Source organism: Podarcis muralis, chromosome 3, assembly GCF_964188315.1.
Source record: "Podarcis muralis chromosome 3, rPodMur119.hap1.1, whole genome shotgun sequence".
Classification (NCBI taxonomy): domain Eukaryota; kingdom Metazoa; phylum Chordata; class Lepidosauria; order Squamata; family Lacertidae; genus Podarcis; species Podarcis muralis.
The window spans coordinates 53,770,143-53,783,668 of NC_135657.1; the positions used below are offsets into that span (position 1 = coordinate 53,770,143).

Sequence of the window (13,526 nt, forward strand, 5' to 3'; positions counted from 1 at the left end):
CCTTGACGTGCAATGCTCTGGTGCTAGCAAAGATGGAGGCAAAAGGAGGAACAGGGGCCCCATTACAACTATGAAGGAAAGACTAGGTCACAGAGGAAGAGATTCTAGTGGTACAGGGACATGTCTGATTATTCTGATAAGATAAAATTGAGAGTCTGACAAGATTAGATAAAGAAGGCCTTGGGTTACATGCAAGATGTGAGTGGATGACGGCCAATTGGGTAGCAGAGCTCAAAGATGGGCATGGAAGTGACAAGAATCCTAGTTGGGAGTGCCTGGCAGCAGGTGAGAGTATGAAGGAGACCCAATAGCTGGGGAAAGATCACCAATTCCCATAGGCAAAATACAGGAGGAAGTGGTAGAAGAGCTTTTCCATGTTAGTATTTAGTCAAAAGAGTTAAAATACTTAAGGCCTTCTTAAGACCAGAAATATCCAGGCATGAGGCACCTACAATCCTGCTCTCAACATATCTACCTCATCTCACAAAGTAAAACTCCAAATCTTACCTGCCCAACAGTTTGGATATAAATTTTGGTACTAATGTATTTTTTGCATGCCTATTATATATAAACTGCATATACCACACTCTGCATACAATACAGTAGGAGGACCCAGGGCTTTTTTCCAGCTTTTTTCCGGCACCACTCAGGCGGGCGCCATTGCCATTATAAGAGAACAAGGGAGGCATTCGTGGTGAGTTCTGGCACCTCTTTTTCTAGAAAAATAGCACTGGAAGGACCTTTACATGAAATGATAAGAGACCTACAATGTGTTTTATGCAAAAATCTGATTTCGGATACAACCTAGAGCTCTAGAGCAGTGTTTCCCAACCTTGTGCCTCCAGCTGTTTTTGGCCTACAATTCCCATCATCCCTTGCCACTGGTCTTGCTAGTCAGGGATGATGGGAGTTGTAGTTCAAAAACAGCTGGAGGCACAAGGTTGGGAAACACTGCTCTAGAGGACTAAAGTGTCCTATGGTATAGCCTGTGACAGGCAGCTTCCAGGACTGAGGGCATGAAGGAATTTTATCTTTTCTTTCTGACTCACTGGTACTCTTGCTTTGAGTAGAACGATAACTGAATGTGACAAACTGTGCTACATCCATTCTACAGTATGAAGTAGAGTCCATTAAGAAAGAAGCTGAGATCACCAGACTCATTTTGATTAACCTCCAGGCCACTAAACACCAATAAATATGTTGCACAGCAAGTGCTAAATATATTTATATATGCTTAAGGTCATAGCATTATTTGTTGGTTACTGGAGTTAAGGGGAGAAAGGGAGGAATGTTTCTGTCATTTCTGTTTCAATTGAAGGGTTATTTGCTTCACTCTTTCTGAAGAGCTTGAAAAGAACTTGATAACATGCCTTTAGTCTCTCCTCTGCACCCTAAACTCCATTGGTATGTGAAGTTAAATTAATATTAGTTGTTGAGATTTTAAAAACCAGTTTCTAAACCGATTGTGGCATTTACAGATGAAAGCCTAACCATTCACATAGGAAACAAATTCACTTATAATACTTGAAAGATGTTAACACTGAGGCCTATTGAATCCTGATTCTGTAGCATTAGCTACCCATCCCAATTCAGTGTCATCTGCAAATCATCTTATCATCCCCTCAAGTCCTTCACCCAAGTCGTTTATAAAGACATTTAACAACAATGGGTCCAGGACAGAACCTTGCAACACCCCACTTCCCACTTCCCCCCAGGGTGACGAGGAACCATTAGTGATCACTCTTTTGAGTTAGGTCAGTCAACCAGTTACCAATCCACCTAACAGTTACCTCATCCTGCCCACATTTGACCAGCTTCTCCCCAAGAATATCATGGGGGACTCTATCAAAACCTTTAGTGAAATCAAGGTACGTTACTCCTGGGTACATTCCCCTGTTCCTTCAACCTTGTAACTATAAAAAACAACAACAAGATTTTCTGGCATGAATTGTTTATAAGAAACCCAATTTCCAGTCACCAGTGCCATCCTAGGGTCTTTGGCAAACACCCCCCCAGCACTGCATTACAAGTCAACAGTCCCCTTTGTATATTACATTGACAGTGTGGGGGTTGCGCCCACCCAGCTCCTATTCACACAGCTGAGGTAATATGAGAAGACCTAGCTGACATGCAAAGAAGCTATGCTTCAGCTTTTCCCCAAACACTAGTGCTACCCTCTCTTGGAAACTGGGTTAACCTAGGAATGCAGAGTAGCTGCAGCATTGTCCAGGACTCCTTGCATTATTCGAGTGGTGCAAGGAGGAAATGTGCTAAAGTACCGCAATCCTAGGATGACATAAGAAAGGGGCCTACAGTACACAGAGTTCTGAAGATGCTATTGCCCTGCACATGCCTATTGCCACACGTGATACTGCTGCCAGGAAATCGGCATGACCTACATCCTGGGACAGCTATAACAGTCGGACCACAGTTAATTCACATCAAGCAGCTAAGCTACTCAGAAGGTCAAAAATAATAACTAAAAAACATACTTCTTGAAAGGAAGTACAGTATCAGAGACTAACCTTTTGGTGCCTGCATGTGTGCCTTAACTTTTGTTATTCTCTGTAGCCTATCAGGATAGTATTTGCTCCGTCTCTTTCTTGTCCTACTGCTTGAAATGTTTAGCTTGTGCCAGCTTCACCAAAGAATTGGATCGCAGCATCTCAAGAGGGTAATTTGTGTTAACATTTAAGCAGGGGTGTTTTTGAAAAACATTGACACACTGCAAGGGCGCCCCACTTGATTACAAACCATGAAAATGACTGTTAGGATGCGCTCACAAATCAGTGTACTGACCAAATTGCCCTGTGCTTTATCTGCGCCAGGTCCGCCACATGACAATATTTCCTCTCTCTTTTAAATGTCAAAGGATGATTTGAAGGGTTGTTATTTAAACACACTGACCTGCACAATAACCAGAAGTACTTTATTTAAATCTTTCTTGAGCTGGGTCTCGCCATAAAAAGCTTATAATCTGTCATACCCTGACATCAAATGGGCTATTATAATGAGAGCAATTCAGGGGGTGAGATCTGCAAACATATTTTCCTCCTGGGATTCTCTTACGCTCTCTCACACGTATAATTTTGCTATGGCTTTACTTGCTTGCCACAACATGAGCTTCCAAGGAAGATATTGCTATCAAAGAAAGCAGTGGAGTGCAAGAGTTTATGACTGTGTGCAAGAGAGAGAGAATGGAGAAGAAGAGGACGAACTCTCACTCTGTTAACTACAATGCTATCAGAAAGTAAATATGAATTGTAAGAACTGATTTTCTTAAGAACAGAATGCTAGTTTAAAATATATCAGAACAGGCATGCAAGCAAGCAATGAAGCCAGAGCTACATGCGCCCTCTAAAGTGCTCATGAAGCCCCTGCATGGCTGTGTATATTTCCTCATGATACAGATGTATATGCAGCTGCCTCATGGAGACTCAGACCGTTGGGCCATCTATCAAATGAATATTGTCTAACACAGCAGTTCTCTTGGGCTGCATGCAGAGTTATTTTCTCATACCTGCTACCTGAGATGCTTTAACTGAAGATGCTGGGGGCTGAACCTGGTCTTATGCAGATAAAGCATGCACACTTCCATTGAGCTAGAGAGGAGACAGCAGCATGTGCATATCCCTTTGGACATGGGAAAGCTGCCCACTACACTGAAATGAAGCCCTGTGTATGCACTTCGGGAACTCCTGCGCCTGCAAGAGGATCAAAGCATTAGGGCGTACCGTAGCTGCTTTGCTTGACAGCAGGTGTGATAGATGTAGATGCTGCTATGACATTCAAGTTAGAGCTACGCTTGACAGCATGTAAACAGAATTAACCTGGAGCAGGTGGCTTAGTGACCATGCACCGAAGAAATGTGCACTAATTTGCGGTTGTAATGAAAATAAATAAGGCACAGCAGCTTCTCTCAGACTACTTCTGAGAATCCAAATATATTTATTATTTTTATTTATTAAATTTATATACCGCCCTTCGTCACAAGCTATATATAAAATACAGGATTAAAACAACAAGTTTTAAAACAAAAACTACAAAGCAATACCTTCCCTTTGCCTGTGCAGCATGAACTAAGCATTGTGCATACGGGGATGTGCTCTTCAATGCAGACAGTAATGAATCCGCCAGATATTACCCCCGCTCCCAAAGCACCCAGTGCTTCCTGGCTCATAGGATGGGTGAACCAGACCAAGCTAGTTCAAATTTGGTGAAACACTGTCGCAAATCTAATGTCAAGAATGTTCATTTATGGATCACCAGCACCACACAAAATAATAGTAATAATGATAACAACAATAATAGGAGATTATTATTGTTGTTATTATATACCCTCCACCAGCAGGTCCCTGAGCGGGTCACAACAATTTAAAATTCAGAATTTCAAAACCACTTCAATTGGCCTATAGTAACAGCAACAGGGTGTGTTCTGAAAACGCACATCTCAAGTGTAAATAAAAAAAATAATAATTTCTATTTAATCATTTTTTATAGAAAAATTAGTTCAGTTTAGGCAAGGGGTGAGTTCAGTCAGGGAAATGTGAAGCTAAGCTCACAGGCACATATTTTTATTATTCAATTCTCAAGGAATTAAAGAAGTGTTTTCATTAAGGAAATGTACATTTTTTGTGAGTTTTTACCATTGTCCTATTTCTCATATCAGTAGTCAAACAATTCAAATGGATTCATTGCATTGTTTGTGGTTGGCCACTGTGATCTCAGCACACTGGAAAAAAATTATACAAACACTTGTGATCTGTTCATGCCAGCATGTCAAAGACTCAAATATTTTCAGAGTAAATTTTAGTTGGCTGCCAACACAGCAAACACAATAGAATTGATGCAGTGACATGGAAAGGAAAACGCTACCCTAAATACCTAAAAGTTGCAGAAACACAGCCCAGCTGTGTATTCTTTCACTTGTTTGGTAGTTAGTAATGCAGGCTGTTTGGTCTGCTGTACAGCTATGCAAGGGGTAGCATCACAATAATCCCGTCAAGCAGGTTAGATTGAGGCTATAAATCATAAATAACTCTGGAGTCAAATCCCCCTTCTTCAGGGAATGAAGGACTCCAGCTCAGAAGTGTTAAGAGAGCCACAGTCTTCTCTGCTCTATTTAAATAAAGAGGCTCATCTCACAGAAGGAGTAGCTAGCTAGTAAGACAGGGTTGCAACTCCATTTAAGGCTAAGACTAAGGATGACTGCTGCTGTAATAACAAAGTCTGAGCCCTGTTCTTATGGAGACTCCAGCTGAAGCCCTGCATTTAGCTGTTCAGGGTTCAATCGAAGCCTCTACTATGCACTCCTGAGGCCATCTCTCAAAAACAGAACATACAAGCGAGCTTTATGGTCAAAGAAGGGTTTTATCCCAGGTTTCCTGCAATCAAACCCAGTGTTCTAGCAGTATACTTCAGTGGCTACAACTACTACAACAGTAATATATAAACAGAGAGCAGACTTATTCCCCCCCCTTAGTTACAAGACACATAAGACAAAGTGGAGGGTTCCTCTAGATCAGGGCAGTCTAACCTTTCATGTCAAATGGGCTGCAAGAGTACTTTGACACAGAACCTGCGGGTCACACACTGCACTGGGGAGCGGGGGGTGGGGAGAGCCCAAAATTTGGTATACAACCCGCCCCTCATGTTGCCTTACCTCATATAAAGTTGCCTAAGCTAGTGGCCAGGAAATTAAGAGCTAAATTTGTGGCTCAAATCATTCAGAGTTATTTCTGTTTTGTTATGGCTTATAGCTAAAAATAAAATAAAACTATTACCTTCCTACCTAGCATACAAATCTGAAACAAGATGTTTTAAAAACATTGTTAGAATAGAAAACAAATCAAAATAAGCTATCATGCTGCTATATCTAAAACTCCATGTATTTTTAGGTGCTAAAACTGCCTTATGGCATTTTCTTGAACTTCATAATGTATTCTGTAAAAAAAAGAAAAAGAAAAAGAAAGAACAAAAGAGATGTTCCAGAAACAGAAAGGAAAGTTCCAGCTGGAAGAAAATAGTTTGGTAATTTTGGTAAGGGAAAGGCGTGGGTTATATTAAAAAAAATTTAAAATTCCATGAATTTTGCTTGCTGTTCAGCTGAAAAACAAAATAGCAACTAGGATATATATTTTATCTTTAATTCGAAAGTCGCTTACAACTACAGGAATCAATCCACCCATTAATGAATTGAAGCCAGCTTTGAGGCAAAGAGGAGCAGCTGTTTAACAGTTCATAGTAACACTATGCAATCACTTAGGCCAAGAAGCAAACTCCATTTCATCCAACTGAGTCTACGAGGGGATTTGTTTTTGGAAGCTGAAACATAGCTGCTCTGATTGGAAGTTATTGCTTGGGTATCCAAGCAATACTAATGGATGTATTTCAGTTTTATTTACTAAGATCCCTTGGATCACTAAATATGAAAATACTAGGATGAGGATTCAGTGTAAAGGAAGAACCACTGTAAGACCTGGTAGCTAGCTGCACACTTTAATAGGAATGACTAACAGTCCTTTGTATTATCTCTGATTTGTTACTGAATTATTGTTTTGTGATATTTTACTGTGCTTTGATATTGTTGCTAGCTGCTCTGGTAGGGGCATAACAAAAACAAAAACAGTAATTAATTATAGAAATTAGGATGCTGCTGCACCTAACATGAAACACCCTCCACACATCTTGCTTCTTTCATTACCAGCAGGGAAAGTTTTACACCAACGTTCCACAGGACACTAAATTCGATACTGTGAGTCGGATTTGTTCTAAAGATAACACTTCCAATTCCTCCAAATGAGGCTGAAAAATAAATAAATCACTACCTTAGTTTAGTTTATTGTGGGGAATTCACAACTGGCAGTCTTACATCTACAAATGTCCTGGCTTGCATACATATACAAACGTGGATGGGAATATTAACCTTCTTGTTATGCACAGCAGCTGCAAGTAGAGAAATCATCATATCTCAGCTCAGAGGGAAGGCTAAAAACAAAGACCAACCCCAGACTTCAAAACGCAGGAAGAGATAAAATTAAAAAGAGGATTTATGGTGCTGCTTCAACCCCTTCTGCTGTATAAGATGTGAATGCCACGAGTGTGCTTTTAAACATTATTATAATTTTAAATCAAGCTTTCAAGATCAAATGGGTTAAACATACAGACAATGCAGTAGCAGTTCAGCATGCTCTGTGTGAATATTTAAATTTGCTACGGGGAAATCCAGCCCTACCAAGAATTATTATTTTTTACTTAAGCATTTTGACTTCTGAAATCTTTTGCCCTGTTTTCTCCTGCTTGACACTTTAATGCATCATGCCTGTTAACTGTATTTCCTTGCCAGTGGCTCCTAGTCCATCAGCAGTCTTGCATGCTCAAGGCTCTGGAGGAAATATGGAGAAAATGCTTTGCTAGCACTAGCAAAATGAAAAATGAATTACAAATACAGAGATAGCACTGGAAAATGCTGATGGAGGACTCAGCTGCATGTAAAAGATTATATGTATTCAGACTCATGCAGTTTACATTGCTAAGAGAATCTATATTCTGAACCCATCCATACGAAGAACAACACAGTTATTCTGGATTTACAGTAGTACAAATCCAAAAAGAATATGCTACTTCACCAAAGCAGAAACAACCATATCCCCCACTTCATTGACTCTGCCATGTTAAGTCACAACCATTTTGGTCACTGGCCTGTGTAACACAGGCAGCAAAAGGGAACCCACCCCAGGTTCTCTCAGTACTTCACAGAAACGTAATATTCACATGATGGTCATATATGAGTATAGCCGGTGGTCAACAAAAGAGGTTTTAAGACTCTCTCAAGGCAAATCTTTTAAAATGTAGTATAAAAACTGACAACTGGGAAACAGTGGCCTGCGAGCGCTCCAGTTGGAGAATAGCCTTTACCAGCTTTGAATACGCTTGAACTCAGGATGAAAGGGAGAAACGTGCTACGAGGAAGGCATGCTTGGCAAACCCTCACCATGATCAATTCCCACCCAGAAACCTACGTCCCCATTGTGGAAATATGTGTAGATCCAGAACTGGCCTCCACAGTCACTTACGGACGCACTGTTAAAACCATGTTTATGGAAGACAATCTTACTCAGCTACGAGTGATCGCCAAATAAAGAGATTTTCATCAGGTGCATTAAGTAGACTGACGGCCTGATATGATTAAAAGTCAGCTTTACTCAAAAGTAAGTGTCACTGGTATGCATGACATACCAAGCCAATCCTTGCCTTAGAGAGACCACATGAAGATGCAAGCTCTGAAAGGAACTTGCAGCCACAAGACTCCTCCTCTGCACCAAGCCAAACTTCAGTTTAGCATATCATCCAAACCAAGATTCATGGTTAATCTCTCTCCTCGCTAACCATGAGATGTAACCAAAGTTTGTTCTTGGTTACAGTTTGTGGTTAGTGTGGAGAGAGATTAAACACAAGCGAGCCCTAATTCAGATTACACACTAAACCAAACTTGGACTTCAGAATGTGGCGGGCAACAAAAAGGACCAGGGAAAAGCCAAGTAGCTGTGGGTTTCACTAAATCAAAGTCTGGTTTAGCAAGTTATGCAAACCAGGCCAATTATTTCAATGCACCTCAATTGCAATTAAGTGCACACACTACTGAACCCAGATAGTGCAGTACAGGCTGAGAATGCAGCGGGTTTACGAAGAATGAAGTAAACTGAAACATAACACAATTAAAATTATTATTGTCTATTGCAGTTCATGATACTATGAAAGACTGAGCCTTAGATCCAGATAAGTGCAAGGTTCCATTTGCTCTAATATGAGATGGTTTAATCTACCTTCCAGTGGCAATCCCTGCTCTATCTGAAGGATTAATGTTCTGCATGTTCAACAGACATCAAAATGAGCCATGACCTCTGTGTACAAAGAGGAACACTTTAGTGCAAGCTTAGACTCCTCTCTATCCAAGTGTCTTAGGTGGTAGAATATCAAGGAATCCAAAGGCCAAATAAATTCTCTTTGCAACTGTGCTTTTCCTTTTGACAAAATTGCAGCATTAATTGACAGCTCTAATATAGGGTCTAGCATGGGAAATTCCGGCCCTTATGTCCTGCAAGTCGAGTCAGCCAATATAAGTGTTGGCCATGTAATATGCAAGGATGGCTTCTCATGGAAGCTGTTTTTGACTGTGCCCATAGGGGGCCCTTCTGACATGCATTTAGTAAGTTTGTTTGATTGATTTATATACCAAGGTCTCAGGGCAGCACACAAAATTAAAAAATATTTTTAAAAGTTCCAGATAAAGAGAAAAGAAGCCCTCATTCAGCATCTGAGCAAAAATTTGCAATATTCAGATGCTTATGAGTTTTCACATGGTGACCTGACCACTAATTGCTGATATGTCTCAACTAGCCAACTAGTACTTCCAAACTTTAAAATGAAGTGCCTACCCCTACCCCCCCTTTATTAAGAGAAGGAACAAACAACATTCTGAGCATACACATCAAAACATTTTTGTACCAATTGTCTGAACTATAACTGGGGTAGTGGTAGCATGGCGTAAAGTGAAATTCCTTCTGTAAAAACCTCCTCTTGTACACATCACATTGCACAATAGTTTGGGTCATTGTATGCCCCCCCCAAACCTATGACATATGAAAAAATATAGTATTCTCTGCAATACTACATTTGTCCAGTCTAGACTGTGATGAATATCTGTTTTCCTCACACTTAAAACTGGGTTTGCATATTTGAATACCATACCAATTCCTGCAATTTTTGTATATGTAGCATATTTTACTATATATACAGGCAAGTGTCGGAAGGCATTAGTCATTTCACTTAAGACACTTGGCAATACCCTGACATCCAACATAGCCGGCAGCTACTTTCTGGTGAAGTGGAATCACTTAACGTATTACCAGAAATTACCTACAGTGACACATTTGGACATGTATCTTTATGCTTGATGGCAGGAAGGCAGCGCTAATTATAAATAAATAAAATTTGTGCCTATGGTACCTTTTTGTAACCTGCCCTGGGACCACTCAGTGAAGGGTGAGCTAGAACCACAAATAATAAATACCTGAATCTGTGAATCTCTTCTTAGGTCTCCTTGTATTCAAAAAGAAAACAGGGAAACAAGAACTAACACAGGAATGCATATGGCTTTAACTCTCCCCCTCCTTTACTTCTCTAGCAGTTTCAAGACAAACACAAAGGAAGTGAACTAAAGCTGTGTGTCCCCCTTTGTGCCCACTGATTTGCTACGGAGAAAGCTATAGCATTTTGTGCCGGCAGATTGTATCCCCCTTCCATTTCAACAAACAGACCCCAAAAAGATGTAAGCCTCCCACTGCTTGAAGGCCTTTATTAAATACACACCATCAAATACACTCCTTTTTCGAAGTGTTGCAAGCTACAATGTGTGTGCTCAGCAGCGTCTATCAGAGCCCATGTGTCTCAACTTGGGCACCCATCAAGAGACATTCAAAATTGGAAACCCCTTAAAATTTAATCCCAAGTTTATTTGTTGCCTTTATTACTTCTTCATATCCAACCCGTTGAGGAAGTCTAAAGCTCAGTTGTTGTTGCCATCCTTCATTTTTATAGTGCACTCACTGTATCCTTCCATGGTAATTGCAGAGATTTGTCACATGTGAGCATACTCTCCTTATCCATAATATACAGCTTCTGAAAGTCTTGGCCAGGACAAAAACAAGAAAAAGGAAAAGGAAAGTGATTTAACTCTTTATGGCTTCCTGCTTTTTCAGGGTTATTTGCTGATCTCCAAGAATGGTATTACTCTTTGGCACCAAGTCCAAACCACACTAGAGAGAGGCTTGTCTGAATAGTAGTGAATATAGTGTTCCTACATAATATTCCATCTGGGTTATTAAAACAAAAAATAGTTACCATTCAAGAGGGTAACTACTTCTTCTGTAGAGATGTTGGAATGATGTTGCTTCTAAAAGTCTTAGGCTACAATCCTAACCCTCCTTACCAGGGAGTAAGGCCTACTCAATTCAGTAAGAGTACTTCTGAGTAGACATTGTTAGGATTGCACTATTAACCTTTCTTTTTAATTAGAAGGGTAGCATTCTGCACCAGAATACAGGATATTATAACCGATTGAATCCCTGATCTTGATTGTTCAAGTTCTGCTTAGCAGGCATTGATTTTCTGCCTCAGCAGAAGTGAGCTTGCTCTGATGCATGCCATTTAAATTCATTTTACACAGTTGCTTAATGTGACTTGGCACAGCAAAGCCAAACTAGCTTTCTGTGTCTAAATAAGATTCCTAAATTTCTAAGAGCATTTCTTGTGGTTTAGAAAAAAAGAAATCTGTGCTTTCAACACTGGGATCATGTTACAGTTTAGTATATGACTTGGAAGCCATCAAAAGCGTTTCATAAAACTACCTCCCACCCAACTCACTTAAGCAAGTTCAACACTTCATTCATTCCAAGGAACTTTGAGGGAGGTGGATTGCACTCTCTTATTTTATTTTAATCAAGGCGCCAAAGATCAGTATTTTGTTTCAATTGCCAATGACATTCGAACACTACAGGCTTCCCTTTCAAAACTAATGATGTGGTAGAAAAACACTGTGCGCGTTCACTCTCTGTGACATTTATAAGTGTGTTGTTCTAGGGTTTTTTGTTTTTGTTTTTAAAAACAACTACCTATCATGGCCCAGTTCACAAGTACTATGTACTTGAGCTGGAACAAGCCCAAGCAAATTATTGGGCTCATAAACTTTGCCTTTCCTCCTCCTCCTTCTATGCAGCTGGGGAAAATATGTGTTTATTTTTGGTTACAGAGAATCCTGGTTTGTTGTTGTGTACAAACTAAACATCATAGTTTTAAACAAACTCTGATCGGTTTCAAAACAAGCCAACTTCAAATTACGGGTTATGTAGCTGGCATGTTTTAACACCCCAGAATTTGTTTCAAACCACAGTCTCTGATTCATATATAACAAGCCAAAATTATGTGAAACCAGAAGTAGACACTAGTGGTCACGTGGAAAGAGACGAGGGGGGCAAATGTGCCTAAGGCTTTGCTTGGGCTTGTTGCAGTTCATGCTTGGAGTGCCAAACCACTGCTTACTGTTATGTTCAAATGCATGTAGACGCTGACCAAAATGTTAACTTGACTATCAGAAATCTTAAGTAAAAGGAACTATAAACTTCCACAGTGTTAGAGTCCTAATCGTTTGCTTCATTTTTTTCAGGGGTGCCACACAAGTCTTTTAAATATTTCATGTTAGCGAAATCAGGACTCACTGGTCTCCCTGCATCCAGAGAAGAATACTGCAACTTTGGGGATTTCCAGTTGGCCAGTGATAGCAGTAATTTGACTGGGTGTGTATTACTTCTGAAAATTTTGAACTGAATGGTGGGAGCACTTTCACAGTGACATAATCTTTTTAAAAAAGAGTAGGGAAATACTGATGAAAACACAATTAACTGGAACAAAATCCCCCGTAGTTCAGGTAATTTCATACTAGACACCTCAAGTTTTACACCCCTTGGCAGAAGTGTTAGCAGGCTGTCACCCTTTCACAAATTGTTTAAATTATGATAGCATGGAAACTTTTATAAGCCCCATTACTAACTACTGCCATTGCTTCTGCAATCAGTTTCATAAATACATAGCGTATTTTTGGGGAGAAGCTTAATGTGATGATAACAACAAGACAGCCATGGTAATTTCAGTGTCTCATGATTCTGCTCCTAGACAACAACGACAAAAAAATGGAGGAAGGGACAAGTAATGGTGCAGAAAAACACAAGATTTAATTTATTTGCAGCCAATGGAGATCTTCATTTCCCTCTCAGGCATGAAGGAAACAGAGCCATGCCACAAGCCATGCAGTGTGGGTGACATGCAGTTTTTTGTTTGTCTTTTTAAAAATCATATCTGACATAGTTAGTAAAAACAAAAAAGCAAATTCCTTTTCAGATGCAAGCATTATACTTGATCTGGGGTGCCTTCAATAGCCAAATGGCATATAACATTTAGGAGAAAAAACCCTGTCAAGATCCCACAGCAAGTCCAGTTTACATGGCTACCTACCCGTACTGGTCAGGCTGATGCATCATGGGAGCCTGAGTGCTGCCATAGTTGGGGTGCTGTGAAGAAAACATGGGGCGTCCGCCAGCCCCAGACTGGCTGGGATAAGCAGGCGACCTAATGTATGGTGGCCTAAAGCAGAACAAAAGAACAGCTTCTTTGGATTTGTATTGGATCACAAGCATGAACCACCTCGTCAGCTACAATCCTTCCATACTGAAGCATGTAGGATTCTTACTGTTGGGCAAATAGCCATATAGCTTTCCATTAGGAACCAAGGAGAAAAATGCTGTGCCTCCAAACCTCTTGGATAAAAAGGGATTCATCCCACAAGTTGCTTCCTAATGTTCCTTTTGCAATTAAGGACTAATGACTTCATAATCTTCCTACAGGTGTTAGATTACCTGGGGCGCACAATGTGATGAAGAGGTTTTGAAATGTTGTGTTTTGATTATGGAGAT

The 13,526-nt window shown here is 40.2% G+C and overlaps 1 protein-coding gene across 12 annotated transcripts in view; it reads right to left on the bottom strand.

Moving 5' to 3' along the window:
- Positions 1-13,526, bottom strand: part of ARID1B (AT-rich interaction domain 1B) — a 345,967-nt gene that overhangs the window by 51,993 nt on the left and 280,448 nt on the right. For 7 of the 12 annotated variants that reach the window (XM_028723747.2, XM_028723746.2, XM_077925873.1 and 4 more), the window contains one exon: positions 13,069-13,197. The exons of the other annotated variants lie outside the window; for them this stretch is intronic. In XM_028723747.2, the coding sequence (XP_028579580.2) occupies positions 13,069-13,197 (129 nt within the window). The remainder of the gene's footprint in view (positions 1-13,068; positions 13,198-13,526) is intronic. 12 annotated transcript variants of the gene reach the window in all.